General features: G+C 38.3%; 1 protein-coding gene across 13 annotated transcripts in view; it reads left to right on the top strand.

The window, feature by feature from the left end:
* The window catches only part of Myo3a (myosin IIIA), a 235689-nt gene that overhangs the window by 136387 nt on the left and 84711 nt on the right, over window positions 1-14591 (top strand). For all 13 annotated transcript variants that reach the window (XR_005730475.2, XR_005730474.2, XR_013426693.1 and 10 more), the window contains one exon: window positions 13022-13148. Coding sequence is in view for 10 of the 13 variants with exons in the window: in XM_078023283.1 (XP_077879409.1) it covers window positions 13022-13148 (127 nt within the window). In the remaining 3 variants the exon portion in view is untranslated. The remainder of the gene's footprint in view (window positions 1-13021; window positions 13149-14591) is intronic.

Raw genomic sequence — 14591 nt, 5'->3', positions numbered from 1 at the left:
AACATGTGAGCCTTTTGGAGAAATACAAGATTCAGATTATAGCAGTTACCTTCTAAAATAGGAGACTGTCAACAATAATATTTAGTCTCATGATCCATTTGCTTGTTAGAAAGTAATATTTCTAAAGACCTAATTGTTCTTGGCATACAATAAAGTTTACTGCCAAGAGGATTTTGTCCAAATACAGAACTTTGTCATTGCAGCTCGAGTGACAGATGGCTTCCCAGTCCTGCCTTGTCTTTGAAAGCTTTAGCTTCCATCTTGGATATCTTCGAAACCCACCTGAGAAACAATAGTCTCAAGACTTTGCTTCCAGGGAACGAGTGTGATCTGTGATCTCTACCAACTGGTTGAGGCTAGAGAAGGACCGATAAATGTTTTTTTTTTTTCTTTTTATTCAGAATTAGGGCCATACCTAACAGAAGAGGGTTAGGTCAATCCAGGGAGATCTTTGTCCACAGAGTTACTAGAGATCTCCAGCAATTCAACTCCGCAAGGCTAACATTACAACTCAGAGATATTCCAGGCAGATCTTTGATAAAATAAGAATATATAGATTCAAATGGAGTCTCAGTTATTTTTAATAGCTATTAATGGGGGCTTTTTGAAAGATTTTATTTTGTAAAGTTCCTATAAAATTGGGGGAAAAAATAAAATAACGATAGGACAGATTGACTTCTCTAACTGAAGAAATGAAAAATCAAAACAACTGTGAAATGAATGTCACTGGACTTGATCTAGGATTTAGACAGTATCTCTAACAGTGACTATTCAGAGTAATCTGATATGTCATAGGCAAATGAAATGGCTGTGGTAAAACCATTGGGTCTTTAAGGTAAGTTTTTCTAATGTGACTCTTCTCTAGAACCAAGAGGAATTCAGATTTGAGGGGGAGACTCTTTCCTGCCTGGCTATTTTACAGCCTCGGGACTTAAGAGTTCCTGGCTGAGTTCTGAACAAACAGGGGTAACTGTTTCTAGATGAATTAATTGGTCATAGGGACAGGTAAGTGAGAGAGATTGAAGAGCCAGCAGGGACCTGGAAGGATGTTCCTAGAACCAATCAAAGAGAATTAACTCCTCTTGGGAACACAGGGAACATTTTTGCAACGACTTCCCCCAAAGAGTTCTCACTTTTTTGGCAGAACATTGTGAATCATAAAGACAAGAAGGAAATTGTTCTCTAGACCCAGTGACAAACCAAGGTTGAGCCCATCCTTAGGCCAATACTTTACTCACAGGAATTCTTGAGCTGAAGTTGAGTAACTTTTTCGATCCAAAGTAGAAACTCCAACTTAACTACCTTCATTTTTAAAATGACACATTATCTTCATTGATTGATGGACCCTTCCTGGAGCTTTGGGCTGACAGCTGTCCACTCTGAAACGTTGTCGTCTGGGAAATCAATGGATCTGTGGTCTGTAGGCAGAATAGAGATGTGTGGAGCCCTTTCCTCCACTGATGTATTAAATAGCTTTCAGACTTTAAAACAGAACAAAAATCCATTGCCTATATAAGGCCTCTGAAGGGTTTTGCAAAAGCTTTTAGACTCTGTTCTTAGCTGTAATATGTTACGGTGAAGAACTTTCTTCTAGAGAGAGTACCCATTTCCTAAAGCGGCCAGTATATAAATTTCATTCTACTGTCCCTCCATCTCCTACCCAAATAAAAAAGACAGGAATGGTACAGGATGACTAGGTGGATGTACAAAGGACAGCAAAATGTGTTTGACAAATAGTACCCTTTGCTTGAGAGTTCAGATAAAAACTAGGAGGATTGAGGAAGAGTTGAACAACTGAGAGATCACTAAGCATATTATGGATAGCTCATGTGCAGGGTAGAGTGGTATGCATACACTCTACCTGGCAGGAGGTCTGGTTAGTGGACATCATGTCATGCTGCAGTCTGTGCTACTGACCTTACCTGAGTGCCTTTGGGGAATTGTAGCATCAGGAGTAAGGGATGACTCTGATACATTTCAGGAAAATAGATATTTTTATATTACCACTGAAATAAATGTGTTTGTAAGGACTTTAGCTCTAGAAGAAAGATGTGAACTTCAGTCATGTGAAGCGATATGTGACCCCCCCACATCCAGAGAATGCAGACAAGCCCCAAGAGGCACCCAAGGGTTTTTCATGTGCTTCTCTCTTCCAAGCATTGTTCCATTCTTGTGCTCTAATCCATGGCCCCAAATGTCATAGGGGACCCCTGGAATCTTCTGTTCTTATTCTGGCTCAAGGGACCAAAGTCTTGTCTTCCCCTAAGTGTTTCAGCACAATATAATTCCTAGATTAGTTGCAGCAGAAGTAAAAAAAAAAAAAAAAAAAAAAAAAAAACAACCCTCCATTTGCTGCTCTAAGCAGCAGGATGTTGATTAGTTGAACCCTAACTGCATCCCAACCCCAACCCTTTCCTGGGCATGGCAACTTCCGGTTGCATACTTCCCACTTCCCCCAGCAAAAATTCAAATTCAATTTTTTCCATTATCACTTTCCCCATCCAAGACTCTTCCAAGCTGGTCCTCACCCTTCCCTTAGCTTACACCTGTAAAGACAAACCTATTTAAGCACCCGGAGTACCCTGGCTTAAAGCAAAGTCAATTTATTTGGGGTGCATTTAATAAAGAAAAAAGCAGCATATGTCCTTTTTTCTACTCCTTGCTCATAAGATCTGTTTTACTAAGAATAGATGCTCCTTTTGGGTGGTGGCTTGGCTCTGTTGGGTGCCTGATTAGCGGAAAGCAGGAGAAGAAAATTGGATCTCGGGGCATCTTCCAAACTGGAGAATGCTGCACATCACTCATGGCAGCCAGCCTACTTGGGACCTGTGGATGAGCCTGTTTGTAGTCCTTTTCTCAGATGTTTCCCACCAGAAGTGCTGATCTGCTTCTTACCAATCCACTCCCCCAGAGGTTGCTATCTTAGAAGCAAGGAATCATTTTTAATTGGTTTGTTTACTTCTAAGTTCCACTCATTAGAGGAAATGTTTCTCTTATATTTGGTTCAACTACTTTCTCTTGCTTAGTAGAGCAATGTTTAGTAACATTAAAATTAAGCCAGTTTTGCAGTTAGCATCTACTGACAAATATAATTCATTTCAAAACTGCGTGTTCCAAATTTACACATACTCAGGGTTTATTGAACATCCAAACCTGTCTTTTAGGATAAAGGATACTGTAACATCTGTTTCTGTTTCGAAAGCAGCATCACTGCTAGATAATACATCAAGACTTTTAATCCAGTACAGGGTGACCCTCCAAGGGTGCAGTGGTCTCCCATCTCACGCAGAGGCTCTGGGAGTTAGCAGGGCAGGCTGGCCTAGTTCTGAAACCCTAGAATTAAACTGAGTGGGTGTTTGTTTCTCTTTTATTCTAGTCCTGATTTTTTAAATGCTGTCTTTCTGGTTTCTTGGATCTGTTCTTTGTCAGTCGCTGCTTCAAATCTGTTTTGGAAAGAGGCAGCTTTGAACATCAAGTGAGAGAGCAAGGTTCTCATGTGCTCCCAGCAGAGCACTCTGCCGTCTCTGCTCACGTCTGCACAATTTTGGTGACTCCCAGGACAGAGTCTGTCTCTCTTTCTTTTCCTTCCTGCTTTCTCTTAGGAGTATCGACAGCACCCACAGGGTATATGTCTCTTTAAACAATCCCAGGGTTTGCAATCCACGTGTCATTTGTGATTCAGCATGATCCAAAGGAACGACAGGCAAATCAGAATTAGAAGTTCTCTAAAAATAACACAAATGGGAAAACTTGAAAATCTCTAAACCACATGATTTCCTAGGCATTATCCTGCCAGAGTTTTAAAATAAGTGATTAGTCGTTCAATGACTCAACTCACTTGGAGACCATTTTTACCAGCTCATTTAGACCCTATCATAACAGGAATTTTTGTTTTTCTTTACACAGAGTCCTATATCTATGAGAATGGGCTTCATTTCTGCTGTAATTTCACTTATATTTCTTATGGTAGTCTAAAATCCCAAACTGGCATTTTTGGGGGTTCAGCTTAATCAGTTGGGATTTTAGTTAGGATCAAATAATATTTATGAAAGAGCCTGGGATCAAAATTAAACATTTTCAAGCATCATACAAAGCTCTGAATTTCCATGAAATACAGTCAATTCATTTTTTAGAAATTGGTTTTGGCTAGGGTGGGAGGGTTATGGGTTTCCCTTTAAGTTGATTACCAATAATTAATATAATAATTTAATAATATATTTTAAAAATAATAATTTGATACATATTTATTTTCACTCAAAAAGAATGCAACAAGTCACAATTCTAGAATATCAAGATTCAGGCAATATTGATGACTTGAACTGAATAAAAGGACCAGGAAGGCAGTTGGTATAATAAAAATATTTGTGTGCTAGAGGTTCAAGATCCCTGGGTTAATGTTATTGGCACCATTTGCTTCTGGATGTGTATCCTTAGACTAATAACTAAACCTCTCTGATCTAAGTGTCTTAAAGGAGAGAAGAGGGATGGTTAATTTCTGAGTCATTTCTAACTCTCATTAACTATGATCTTATGACTAAAATTGAAGGCCATTTAATTTCATTCTAGTCTTTGCAGATTGCTCATGGCATTTTATTGCTTTAAGTATCAGCAGAATTCAACCTAAGAATAGAGAGCATAATATCCCGTATGTACTAACAGCTGCAAATGCTGTTTACAGAGTTTTCCTTCTCTCCCCTCAGTTCCTATTTGCCTGATGTGTGAGCTCTGATAACATCCTGACCGCAGGCTCCTCCTCCCCAGCCTGCCACCTCTGTCTTTTCTCACTGGGATCATCAGTACTCCACTGTCCCAGGACTAGACTGAGTGGTACCATGTTCCCCAGGGAGGGGACCACCTTGTCCTGTTCCATGGTAAACTCTCCCTGCTGGCAGGTCCAGGCATGGTCCCCTCTCCTATTACTCCCGCATGAGCCTTTCAATTAGGCATCAAGTATGGATTTCACCAAAAGCACCACGTGCACCAGTCTCCACCTCCCCAGCACAGGCGGTAGCATCCATGAGGCAAGGGCATCAGGCCTTCTCCAACCCTGGGGTTGTGCCATTTAGAGAGTGAACTGACTTTTAGAAGAAAACAGTTTGTCTGTATATAAGGTTCTCAACAAATCCAACTGTGAACTCAGGGTGCAAAGTCTGAGGCCAAAAGAAGGGGACATTTAGATGACAAGAAAATTCTGAGGAAGATAATATAAACTGTGAGCCACAGATTAAGATCGTTATAAACTAGTCTTATGTCAAATGAGACAAATAAAAGAGAGATTCTGTTTGAGAAGTGGACAGAATTGTACTGTCACTTGACTGACACAAAACAAAATAGTTTGACAAGCATTTATTGAGTTCCAGATGTCTACCAGGCCCTGGGCCAGAGATGCGAGATGAATGAGTCGGTCTCTATTTTCAGTAAGTTCATAGTCTGAAAGAAGATAAATACATGAAGCATCATTGCATAATTTCAGTAAAGTGTAGGCAATTCTATGGTCTCAAACAGAAAATTTTATAGAAACATGAATTCTGGGGTTAGTCAGTAAAAGATTTTTTAAAGACATCATGTGAAGGGCATGGAAGAAAGGACAGAAACAGAGGTATGGAAAGAACATGAAAGTCATTGAAGGATTTTAATGACTTCAGTATATTAATGACTTTTAAACCAAGTATCTGTGGCATTTGGCTGGCTGAAAATGTGAGATAACAGTAGCTAGAAATGAGAACAGAGAGACAGACACAAGAAGATGCAGAATTCTCTTCTGCATGCCTGTGTGAGGAGCTGGAACTTGATCCCTAAGGGAAGAGGGCCCATGGGAAGATTTTAATTGGAGACTTAAGATGCCCTGATTTGCCTGATAGAAAAGAAATCTCTCTGAGAGCCATGTGGAAGATGGATTGGAGAAGGGCAAGACCCGAGGCAAGGAAACTGGTTAGGAACATAATTCCAGAGGCGAGTGTATGCACCGATCATGTTTGTGAATCTAAACCTGACCTTGAACGTCATGGATAATCATGAAGCAAAGTGTAGGCTGTTTTTTATTGATTCATTATAGTTTTACAGTGATAATTGTTTTTTGCCGCTCAAAGAAGTCATATTTGTACTCAAAAAGGACTATTTACAATCACTGCATTTACTTAATTTGTACTCAAAAAAGGACTATTTACAGTAACTAGTATTTACTTAATTCAGTATATTAATGACTTTTAAACCAAGTATCTAGTTTTTTCCTTGAGCTTGAAAGTTCTGCTTAGATTACTTTTTATTCACTCTGACCGTGCTGGCTTACAAGATGGATAAACACGTCCTAAACTTCCTAATTATTTAACTAAATCTCTGTAAGCACTTAAACTTATTAACCCTGAAAATCTAATAATTCAAAATTATTAATGTAGTAAATCAAGTCACCTTACACACTTGAAGGTAATTTCCAATCAAGTTATGTTATAGTTTTCAAATTAAAACCATGTCACGTCAAATAAGCATTTGATTTTAAGTCACTAAAATTGTCAGATTATTCACTATGTCTCTGATATTTTTAAAGGTTTCAAACATTTCAAAATAAAAGAAAATATTTGCAATTCGATATCTGCTTCATATATTTGATTAAAAAAAAAACATTGATCCTGCATTTGTTTTCTAGGGATGCCATAACAAAGTACCACAAACTGAGTGGCTTTAACAACAGGAATTTATTGTTGGTGGTACAGGAGATTAGAAGTCTGAGATCAATATCTCAGCAGTGTTGGCTTCTGAGGACTGTAATGGACAATCTGTTCTTGGCTCCTCCTAGTGGTTCTCTGATGATCTTGGCATTCTTCATACTGCATATGCATCACCCAGCCCTCTGCCTTCACCCATCTTCACACAATATTTGCCCTGTGTGTCTGTCTCTTCATGGGATATTCTTTTAGAAGGACATCAGTCCTACTCCAGCATGACCTCATCTTACCTCATGGCATCTGCAGTGACCCTATTTCCAAATAAGGTCACATTTGAAGGTTCTGTGTCTTAGGACTTTAACATATGAAATATGGGGGACACAGGCTAATCCAGAATGGGTATTATGAACTTGACTTACTTCAATACTTCTTTCCTTTTATATTTTCCTATGGTGGGGAGCAAAGGCTGAAAGTTCAGGACCTTTCTTTGGGACAGGGAATTTGAGACTTTGTCCAGGGTCTAGATCCTCCTTATTCATATGACAGTTTCCCAACCTCAGCACATTTAGGGCCAGATAATTCTTTGTTGTGAGGTCTCACTTGTGCAGTGTAGGTCATCGAACAGCATCCTTGACCTCCCCCTGTTAGAGGCCAGTAGCTCGCAATAACCTAAAATGTCAACTGTTTCCAGATATTCCCTTATATTCCCTGGGGCAGAATCATTTTTTCCTCCCCACAACCTCCAGTCTAAAACCACTGATGCATAGGAATTTAATCCAAGTCAGAGGTCTTGATCATTTCTCAGAGCTGTGCTCTGTCCTGTCTGCCAGGAGTCCCAAGTTCTGCATTTCAGCTGTCATTTAGCTGTGTGACCAGGTGTATCACACGCTCCACTGGGCATCTTTCAGGTGTCATTCCTTCCCAGTGTTCATCAGAGCCTCTTTGAACAACTTTTACAAAAATTTGGGTAGGTAGCATTTGAAACTCAATATACAGACAAACCTCTCCACCATAATCATTGCTTATGCTTTCTGATGAAATGCCATATTGTTTTCTGCACTCTGGTTCATAAACAACAGCTTATTTTCATTGTATTAAATACAGCATTATCAGGAAAAAATATATTTTCAAATTAAATTAAGACATGAAATAGAACCATATCATAATATAATGAAAATAGCAATCAACAGCAAGAAAAATAACAGAAATCAACAAAATCAGAAGTGGGGGGGAAAAGGAGATATCACCAGAGACCCACTTTTTTAAATCCAGAGGACCACTAGAAACTATTTTGAAAATTTATATTCTAATAAGCTGGAAAATCTAGAAGACTTTGATAATTTTTCTGGATATGTAGGACCAGACCAAATTAAACCAGGAAGACATAGAAAACCTAAATAGACCAATAACAAGTAATGAAATTGAAACCACAATTAAAAGTCTCCCAGTAAAGAAAAGCCCAGGACCAGATGGATTCTCAGCTGAGATCTATCAGACTCTTAAAGAAGACCTAAGGCCAGTCTGTCTCAAAGTATTTCATGAAATGGAAAGGGAAGAAACATTCTGAAATACATTCTATGAAGCCAGTATAACCCTGATACCACAAAGACGCATCAAGGAAAGAAAACAATAGACCAAGGTGGACAAGGCTGTCCACTCTCTGCACTTGTGTTCAACATAGTTCTCCCAACTCTATCTAGAGCAATCAGGCAAGAGGAAAAAAGTAAAGAAATACAAACAAGAAAAGAAGTCAAACTATCTCTGTTTGCTGATGACATGATCCTATATCTAGAAGACCCAAAAAACTTCACCAGAAGACTTCTAGAGATGATAAATGAATTCAGTAAAGTAGCAGGATACAAGATCAACCTTCATAAATCAATAGCTTTCCTATATTCCAATGGAAGTTCATCTGAGAAAGAAATCAGAAAAACCATCCCATTGACAATTACCTCAAAAAACGAAAACAAAACCTTGGGAAATAATGACCAAGGAGGTGAAAGATCTCTACAATGAAAACTATAGAAAACTGTAGAAAGAAATTGAGGAAGACCTTAGAAGACAGAAAGACCTCCCATGTGTTTGGATAGGCAGAATTAATATTATCAAAACAGCCATACTACCAAAAGCAATATACAAATTCAATGTAATCCCATAAAAATACCAATGGCACTCTTCACAGAAATAGAAAGCAAAAATAGTCCTTATATTCATCTGGAAGAATAAAAGACCCAGAAGAGCCAAAGTAATAGTGAGCAAGAAAAGCAATGCAGGAAGCGTCACAATACCTGATCTCCAATTATATGACACAATTATAGTAACAAAAACAGCATGGTATTGGCATAAAAATAGACATAAAAACCAAGGGAATAGAATGGAAGACACACAGACAAATCCATGTACCTACTCACAGTCATCTAATATTTTACAGAGGATCCAAAAACATGTGTTGGAGAATAGAAAACCTTTGTTACTAGACACACTGGATAGCCATATGTAGAAGAATGAAATTAGATCCCTGTCATCTGGCATAAAAGCCAAATCACTGTGGATCCAAGACTTAGGAATTAGACCAGAAACTTTTTGATTGCTAGAAGAAAACGGGACCAACACTCCATCATATTGGTGCAGGCACCAATTTCCTCAACAAGACTCCCTAAAGCTCAAGAAATAAAACTCAAGAATCAGTAAATGGGATGCCATCAAATTAAAAAGCTCTGCACAGCAAATTGAACAATTAAGAACATGAAGAAAGAGCCTACAGGATGGAAGAAAATCTTTGCCAGCTACTCCTCAGCATAAAGGTTAATAACCAGAATATATTAAGAATTAAAAAACCTTAATGCCAAGAACAACAGATAACCCAATCAATAAAAGGGCAAAAGAACTAAACAAATACTTCTCAAAAGAGAAACACAAATAACCAACAAACGTGAAAAAAAAATGTTCATAATCTCTAGCAATCAAAAAAATGCAAATCAAAACTACACTAAGGTTTCATTTCATACCTATCAGAATGGACATTATCAAGAATACAAATAATAACAAATGCTGGTTAGGATGTGGAGAAAAGGTACATCCATATATTTTGGGTGGGACAATGAATTAATTCAACCACTCTGGAAAGCAGCATGGAGATTCTCCAAAACTATAGGAGACCCAGCTATCCTACTACTTGATATTTATGCAGAAGAACTAAAGTCATCATACTATAGTGATACAGCCACATCAATGTTTATAGCAGCCCAATTCACAAGAGCCAAATTAAGGAACCAGACCAGATGCCCGTCTGTAGATGAATGGATTAAGAAAAGTGGTAAATATACACACAGTGGAGTTTTACTTAGTATGGCATTTGCTGGTAAATGGATGGAAATGGAGAATTTCATGCTGAGTGAAATAAGTCAGACTCAGAAAATAAAGGGTCAAATGTTTTTCTCTCACATGAAGAAACCCAAGCAAAATAAGGGAGAAGAGGGTGGGGGATCAGATATCATAAAGATATAAAGAAGTTCAGTGAAGTAGAAGAAGGAGACGGAGAGGAAGGGAGGAGGAACTGGAAAGGGGAGGAAATGCAGAATGAATTTTAAAACATCACACTATGTGTGCACATAAATATAACACAGTGAATTTCACTTTTATGTAGATGTGTAAAGCATCAATCAAAAATAAATAAATGAATGAGCAAAAGGAAAATCAATAGTGTAGAGGTATGAGAATGGTGGGAGAGGGGAGTGGAAGGAAAGCAGGGGCTCCTAGGACTGAAATGGAGCAAATCGGATTCCATGCATGTATGTTTAGCAAAATGAACTCAACTACTGTGCATAACTATAATTCTCTAATGAAAAATAATACTTGAGTCTCTTTGGTGATGGTCAGCCACAGAGATGATGTGTTGTTAGGTCACAGATAACTCAACTGCTCCCTTGGTGAAGACCATGCCTGTGACTGAGGCCAAGGTCCTTTGAGGCCCATGCATCTTCTAGCATGGCACACTGAGCCACAGCCTTGTTTTTTGTTTTTCTGCTGTTTTTTGTTTTGTTTTGTTTTGTTTTGTCTTTGAATCTATAGCTTCAATCCAAATCCATGTTCTTATTACAGAACATCAAGGAGAGCCCCACAGTTCAGAAAAATTTTGCAGTCATGCTCACAATTGAATAGGAATTATTCAGCGTGTAGTTCTCCATAATAAATCTCTAAATGCTGTCAAAAATACAACTTTGGGAGTTTATACACCTTGACTTTCTAATCTGCAATAGACAAACATGCACAAAGTTTTGAAAGAACAGTTTTCAACAAACTGTTAAAAGGAGTATTCTTATTATGCATTTCATTGAGTAAATAAACAAAGAAAATATACAGCAGAATATCAAATCTATATTAATTTCTCCACCTAAAAACCACAGAAGCCCATGCTGGTCACTTCACTGGAAGATATGAACACGACAGATGGCAATTCCTTACCCGGAGGATTTTCTTGGAAAAGTGATTCATACCCTATCTCTTGGCATATCTATTGTTCTGCTTCCAGAATACACCCCCAATCCATTTAATCCCCTCCATCTTTTCTTTCTATTCCAAATCACCATCATCTTTCACCCAGATTACTGCAGTTGCCACCTGACTCTCCATCTTGCCCACCACTAACTCCGCAGAGTGGCTGGACTCTCAATGTAAAATAGAACAGAGATGTTGCTCCCTGCTTTGAAATCTCTAGGGGGTTTAGTGCTGCTGTAATTAGAATAAAATCCAAACCCTAGAGAGCCCAGGTGATCTGGCCTGTGCTCACCCTTCCAGATCCTTATCATACCATTCTTTCCCTTCCCTCTCCCTCCTCCAGTTCCAAGCAGATCTTCCTTCTTTGCTCAAGGAAGGGCTTAGCTCTGGTTCCCTCTGCCTGGAGTAGTCTGTTTCCAGTTCCTTTCATAGCGGGCTCCTTCCCATCACTCAGGCCTCAGCTTCAGTGTCACCTCCACTGAGGGCAGCCCTCCCGGAAGTCCCAACTGGAAAGGCCCTTCCTGCTCCCCACCCCTGCAGTCACTCTTCATTATGCCTTTCTGTTTTGCTTTATTCATAGGCTCTTTTATGCATTTCTGAAGTGTCTTGTTTATCTTTTGCTTATTTTCTTATTGTCTCTCTCCTTGCAGCCTATACCGTTCTGTCCTGTCTTTTGAACTTCCAGCTTCAATCCAAATGAGTGTTTTGTTACAGAATATCAGAGAGAGGGAAATTAAAATCCTTAGTCTTCCTGCTACTGAATCTTCTGTGACTACAATGGTGCCTGGCATAAATATTGGACAAGTGAATAAACAAAATTCATTCAACAAATACATTTTAAACATTTATATATATTTGTGAAATATATATATGTGTGTGTGTTGTTTATGTATGTGTTTTGTGTGTGTGTGTGTGTGTGTGTGTGTGGTGCTGGGGATTGAACCCAGGGCCTTGTGCATGTGAGGCAAGCACTCTAACAACTGAGCTATATCTCCAGCCCCTATGTGTGTGCTATTTATGAATGAATAAATGTCCTTGAAGACATTTTTTATAGACAGTGTTCATCCTGACTTGGAATGTCAAGAGTAGATGAAATAATCATTTTTATTAAGTGTGGGAACTAGGCTAGAATAAATGCATCAACCTGAAAAAAAACAATAAAGGATTTTGTCTCTTTACCTGACTTCACCATGAACATAGTTGGAATAACACCTAGAATTATCAAGTTCCTTGGCAAAATTCCTCCAGCACCTTAAAAAGAGTCATACGTGTGTGTATATGTGTTTCTGAATGTTTTCAATCTACATTATGTATGAATTTACATTAAAGAAGTGATGACAACTATAAACTCTAAGCTATAGTCCAAAGTTTTCATGCCTATCCTGAAGTCATATATATCCATTGACGTGGGTGATAGGATCTTTATATTTTTCTTTTCTTACTCTTCTTCATCAAGGCACATAGCCTCTGTTAAATGATGTCATGAAAATGTACATATGGTAACAACCACACTAAGTTCTAAGGATTCACAGGGATAGATTTATCTATAACCTAATGAATATTTCTGTTTCCTCTGAGAGCTCGTTTCTATTTTTTATTCATATCTTCATTCACAAGACATTTTGGGTACTTATTTGGTAACAGGCACTGTTCTCACCTCTAAATTCAGAATAGCAAATGAGGGCAAGCCTGCATGGATCTTGCCTACTTGTGTCTCTTAGTCTGACACCACAGTCTGGGGGAGGACCTCCCATGTCGGAACCTGAGACTTTCTTCTCCAGCTGCTCCCAGCCATAGTCACCACCTTGCTGTCGTCAAGAGGAGACTCTGATGCTAACTTACATTTCTATGGTGTGTTTCAGCAACTGGGAAGTGTATACAGCATACTTGCTGCCATCTTAAATGTTGGAAACATTGAATTTTCTTCTGTGGCCACTGAACACCAGATTGACAAAAGCTACATTTGCAATCATGCAGCCCTGGAGAACTGTGAGTTTTATTGTCTTCTATGCAAAACTGAACTTTCTCAAGTCTTATTCGGTGTCACATAAGGATAATTCCAAGCAATTATGCTTATATGGAATCCTTAAGAGGATACTCAGATTCAATTTGTGTAAAATGAAATTTTTAAACTCCATTATTTAAAACATCTTCATGCATGTGAACTGATAACTGTAGAAAACATTTCTGAACATAAAGCTTTTATTGACTAAGTTAGGAGCTGTTTATATTTTAATGTGAAAATGTGGGTGAAATTTAGTTAATTGATATGCAAAAGAAACTTGCCATATCATGTGTTTAAAACTTATCATTTTATAAGTAATAAAACTTTTGTTTTCTTCCTAGATGAATTTTGTATACCCATTTATCCTGGGTTAATTAATTTTTCAGTTATTTAGCTTACAAAAGCACATTGTGGTATTTGCTTCAAATCAAGTTTTCTCCTAAAAACAGAGGTTGACGAATTATTCCCAATAATTTAAGGTATCCCACTAATAATTCTAGTGGCACAGCTTTTTTCTACTTAGAAGGTACACAATTATTGGCATATGTCCCCATAATTCTTATTTGTTATAAGTTCTAGTCATAGCCTTAAAGTATCATGATACATAATTTCATGTTTTTTTAAAGAGAGAGAGAGAGAATTTTTAATATTTATTTTTTAGTTTTTGGTGGACACAACATCTTTATTTTATTTTTATGTGGTGCTGAGGATTGAGCCCAGCGCCCTATGCATGCCAGGTGAGTGTGCTACTGCTTGAGCCACATTCCCAGCCCCTTGTATATTTTTTCCTGAATTATACTCATTGTGGAACAGAACCAGAGGTTTCAAGGTAGTTTCAGAGGGCCAAATGTGAAAACCTCCTAATCTCAACCTGTCCTTAAGAGTGTCATTTGTGTCCTATTGTGCATTTGGAACAAACTTGATAATAGAGTAGATCAAGGGTTTAAAGTTTGCATGCCATGATTGGCATGTACTTGGAAATCTTGAAGAAACCGGTTCTCATCTTCCATTTATAAACTAATTTAATTGGAACATGAGATAATAAGTTATCAGAAGTAAAAAAAAAATAACCAGACAACTCCATTGATAAAAGTAAATTATTACCATCTGCTCATAACTGGAAGCATTATCGGCACCCAACAGAATGAGATGCAGTACTGTTAGGGGGTTGTGTTAGCTTTCTGCTGCTGCGACAAATATCTGAGAAAAATCAGCTTAAAAGGGAAGAATGTTGCATTTTGGCTCATGGTTTCAGAGGATCAATCCATGGTTGATTGGCCCATTGCTTATGTGGCTGTGGCAAGGTAGGACATCATGGCAGAGAACATGTGGTGAAACAAAGCTGCTCATCTCATGGTGACCAGAAAGAAAAAAGAGACAGAGGAAGAGGCTGGGGTCCCAATATACTCTTCAGTGGCACACCCCCA

The sequence above is a fragment of the Ictidomys tridecemlineatus genome, chromosome 10 (genome assembly GCF_052094955.1).
Source record: "Ictidomys tridecemlineatus isolate mIctTri1 chromosome 10, mIctTri1.hap1, whole genome shotgun sequence".
Classification (NCBI taxonomy): domain Eukaryota; kingdom Metazoa; phylum Chordata; class Mammalia; order Rodentia; family Sciuridae; genus Ictidomys; species Ictidomys tridecemlineatus.
This window is presented reverse-complemented; position numbering and strand designations above follow the sequence as displayed.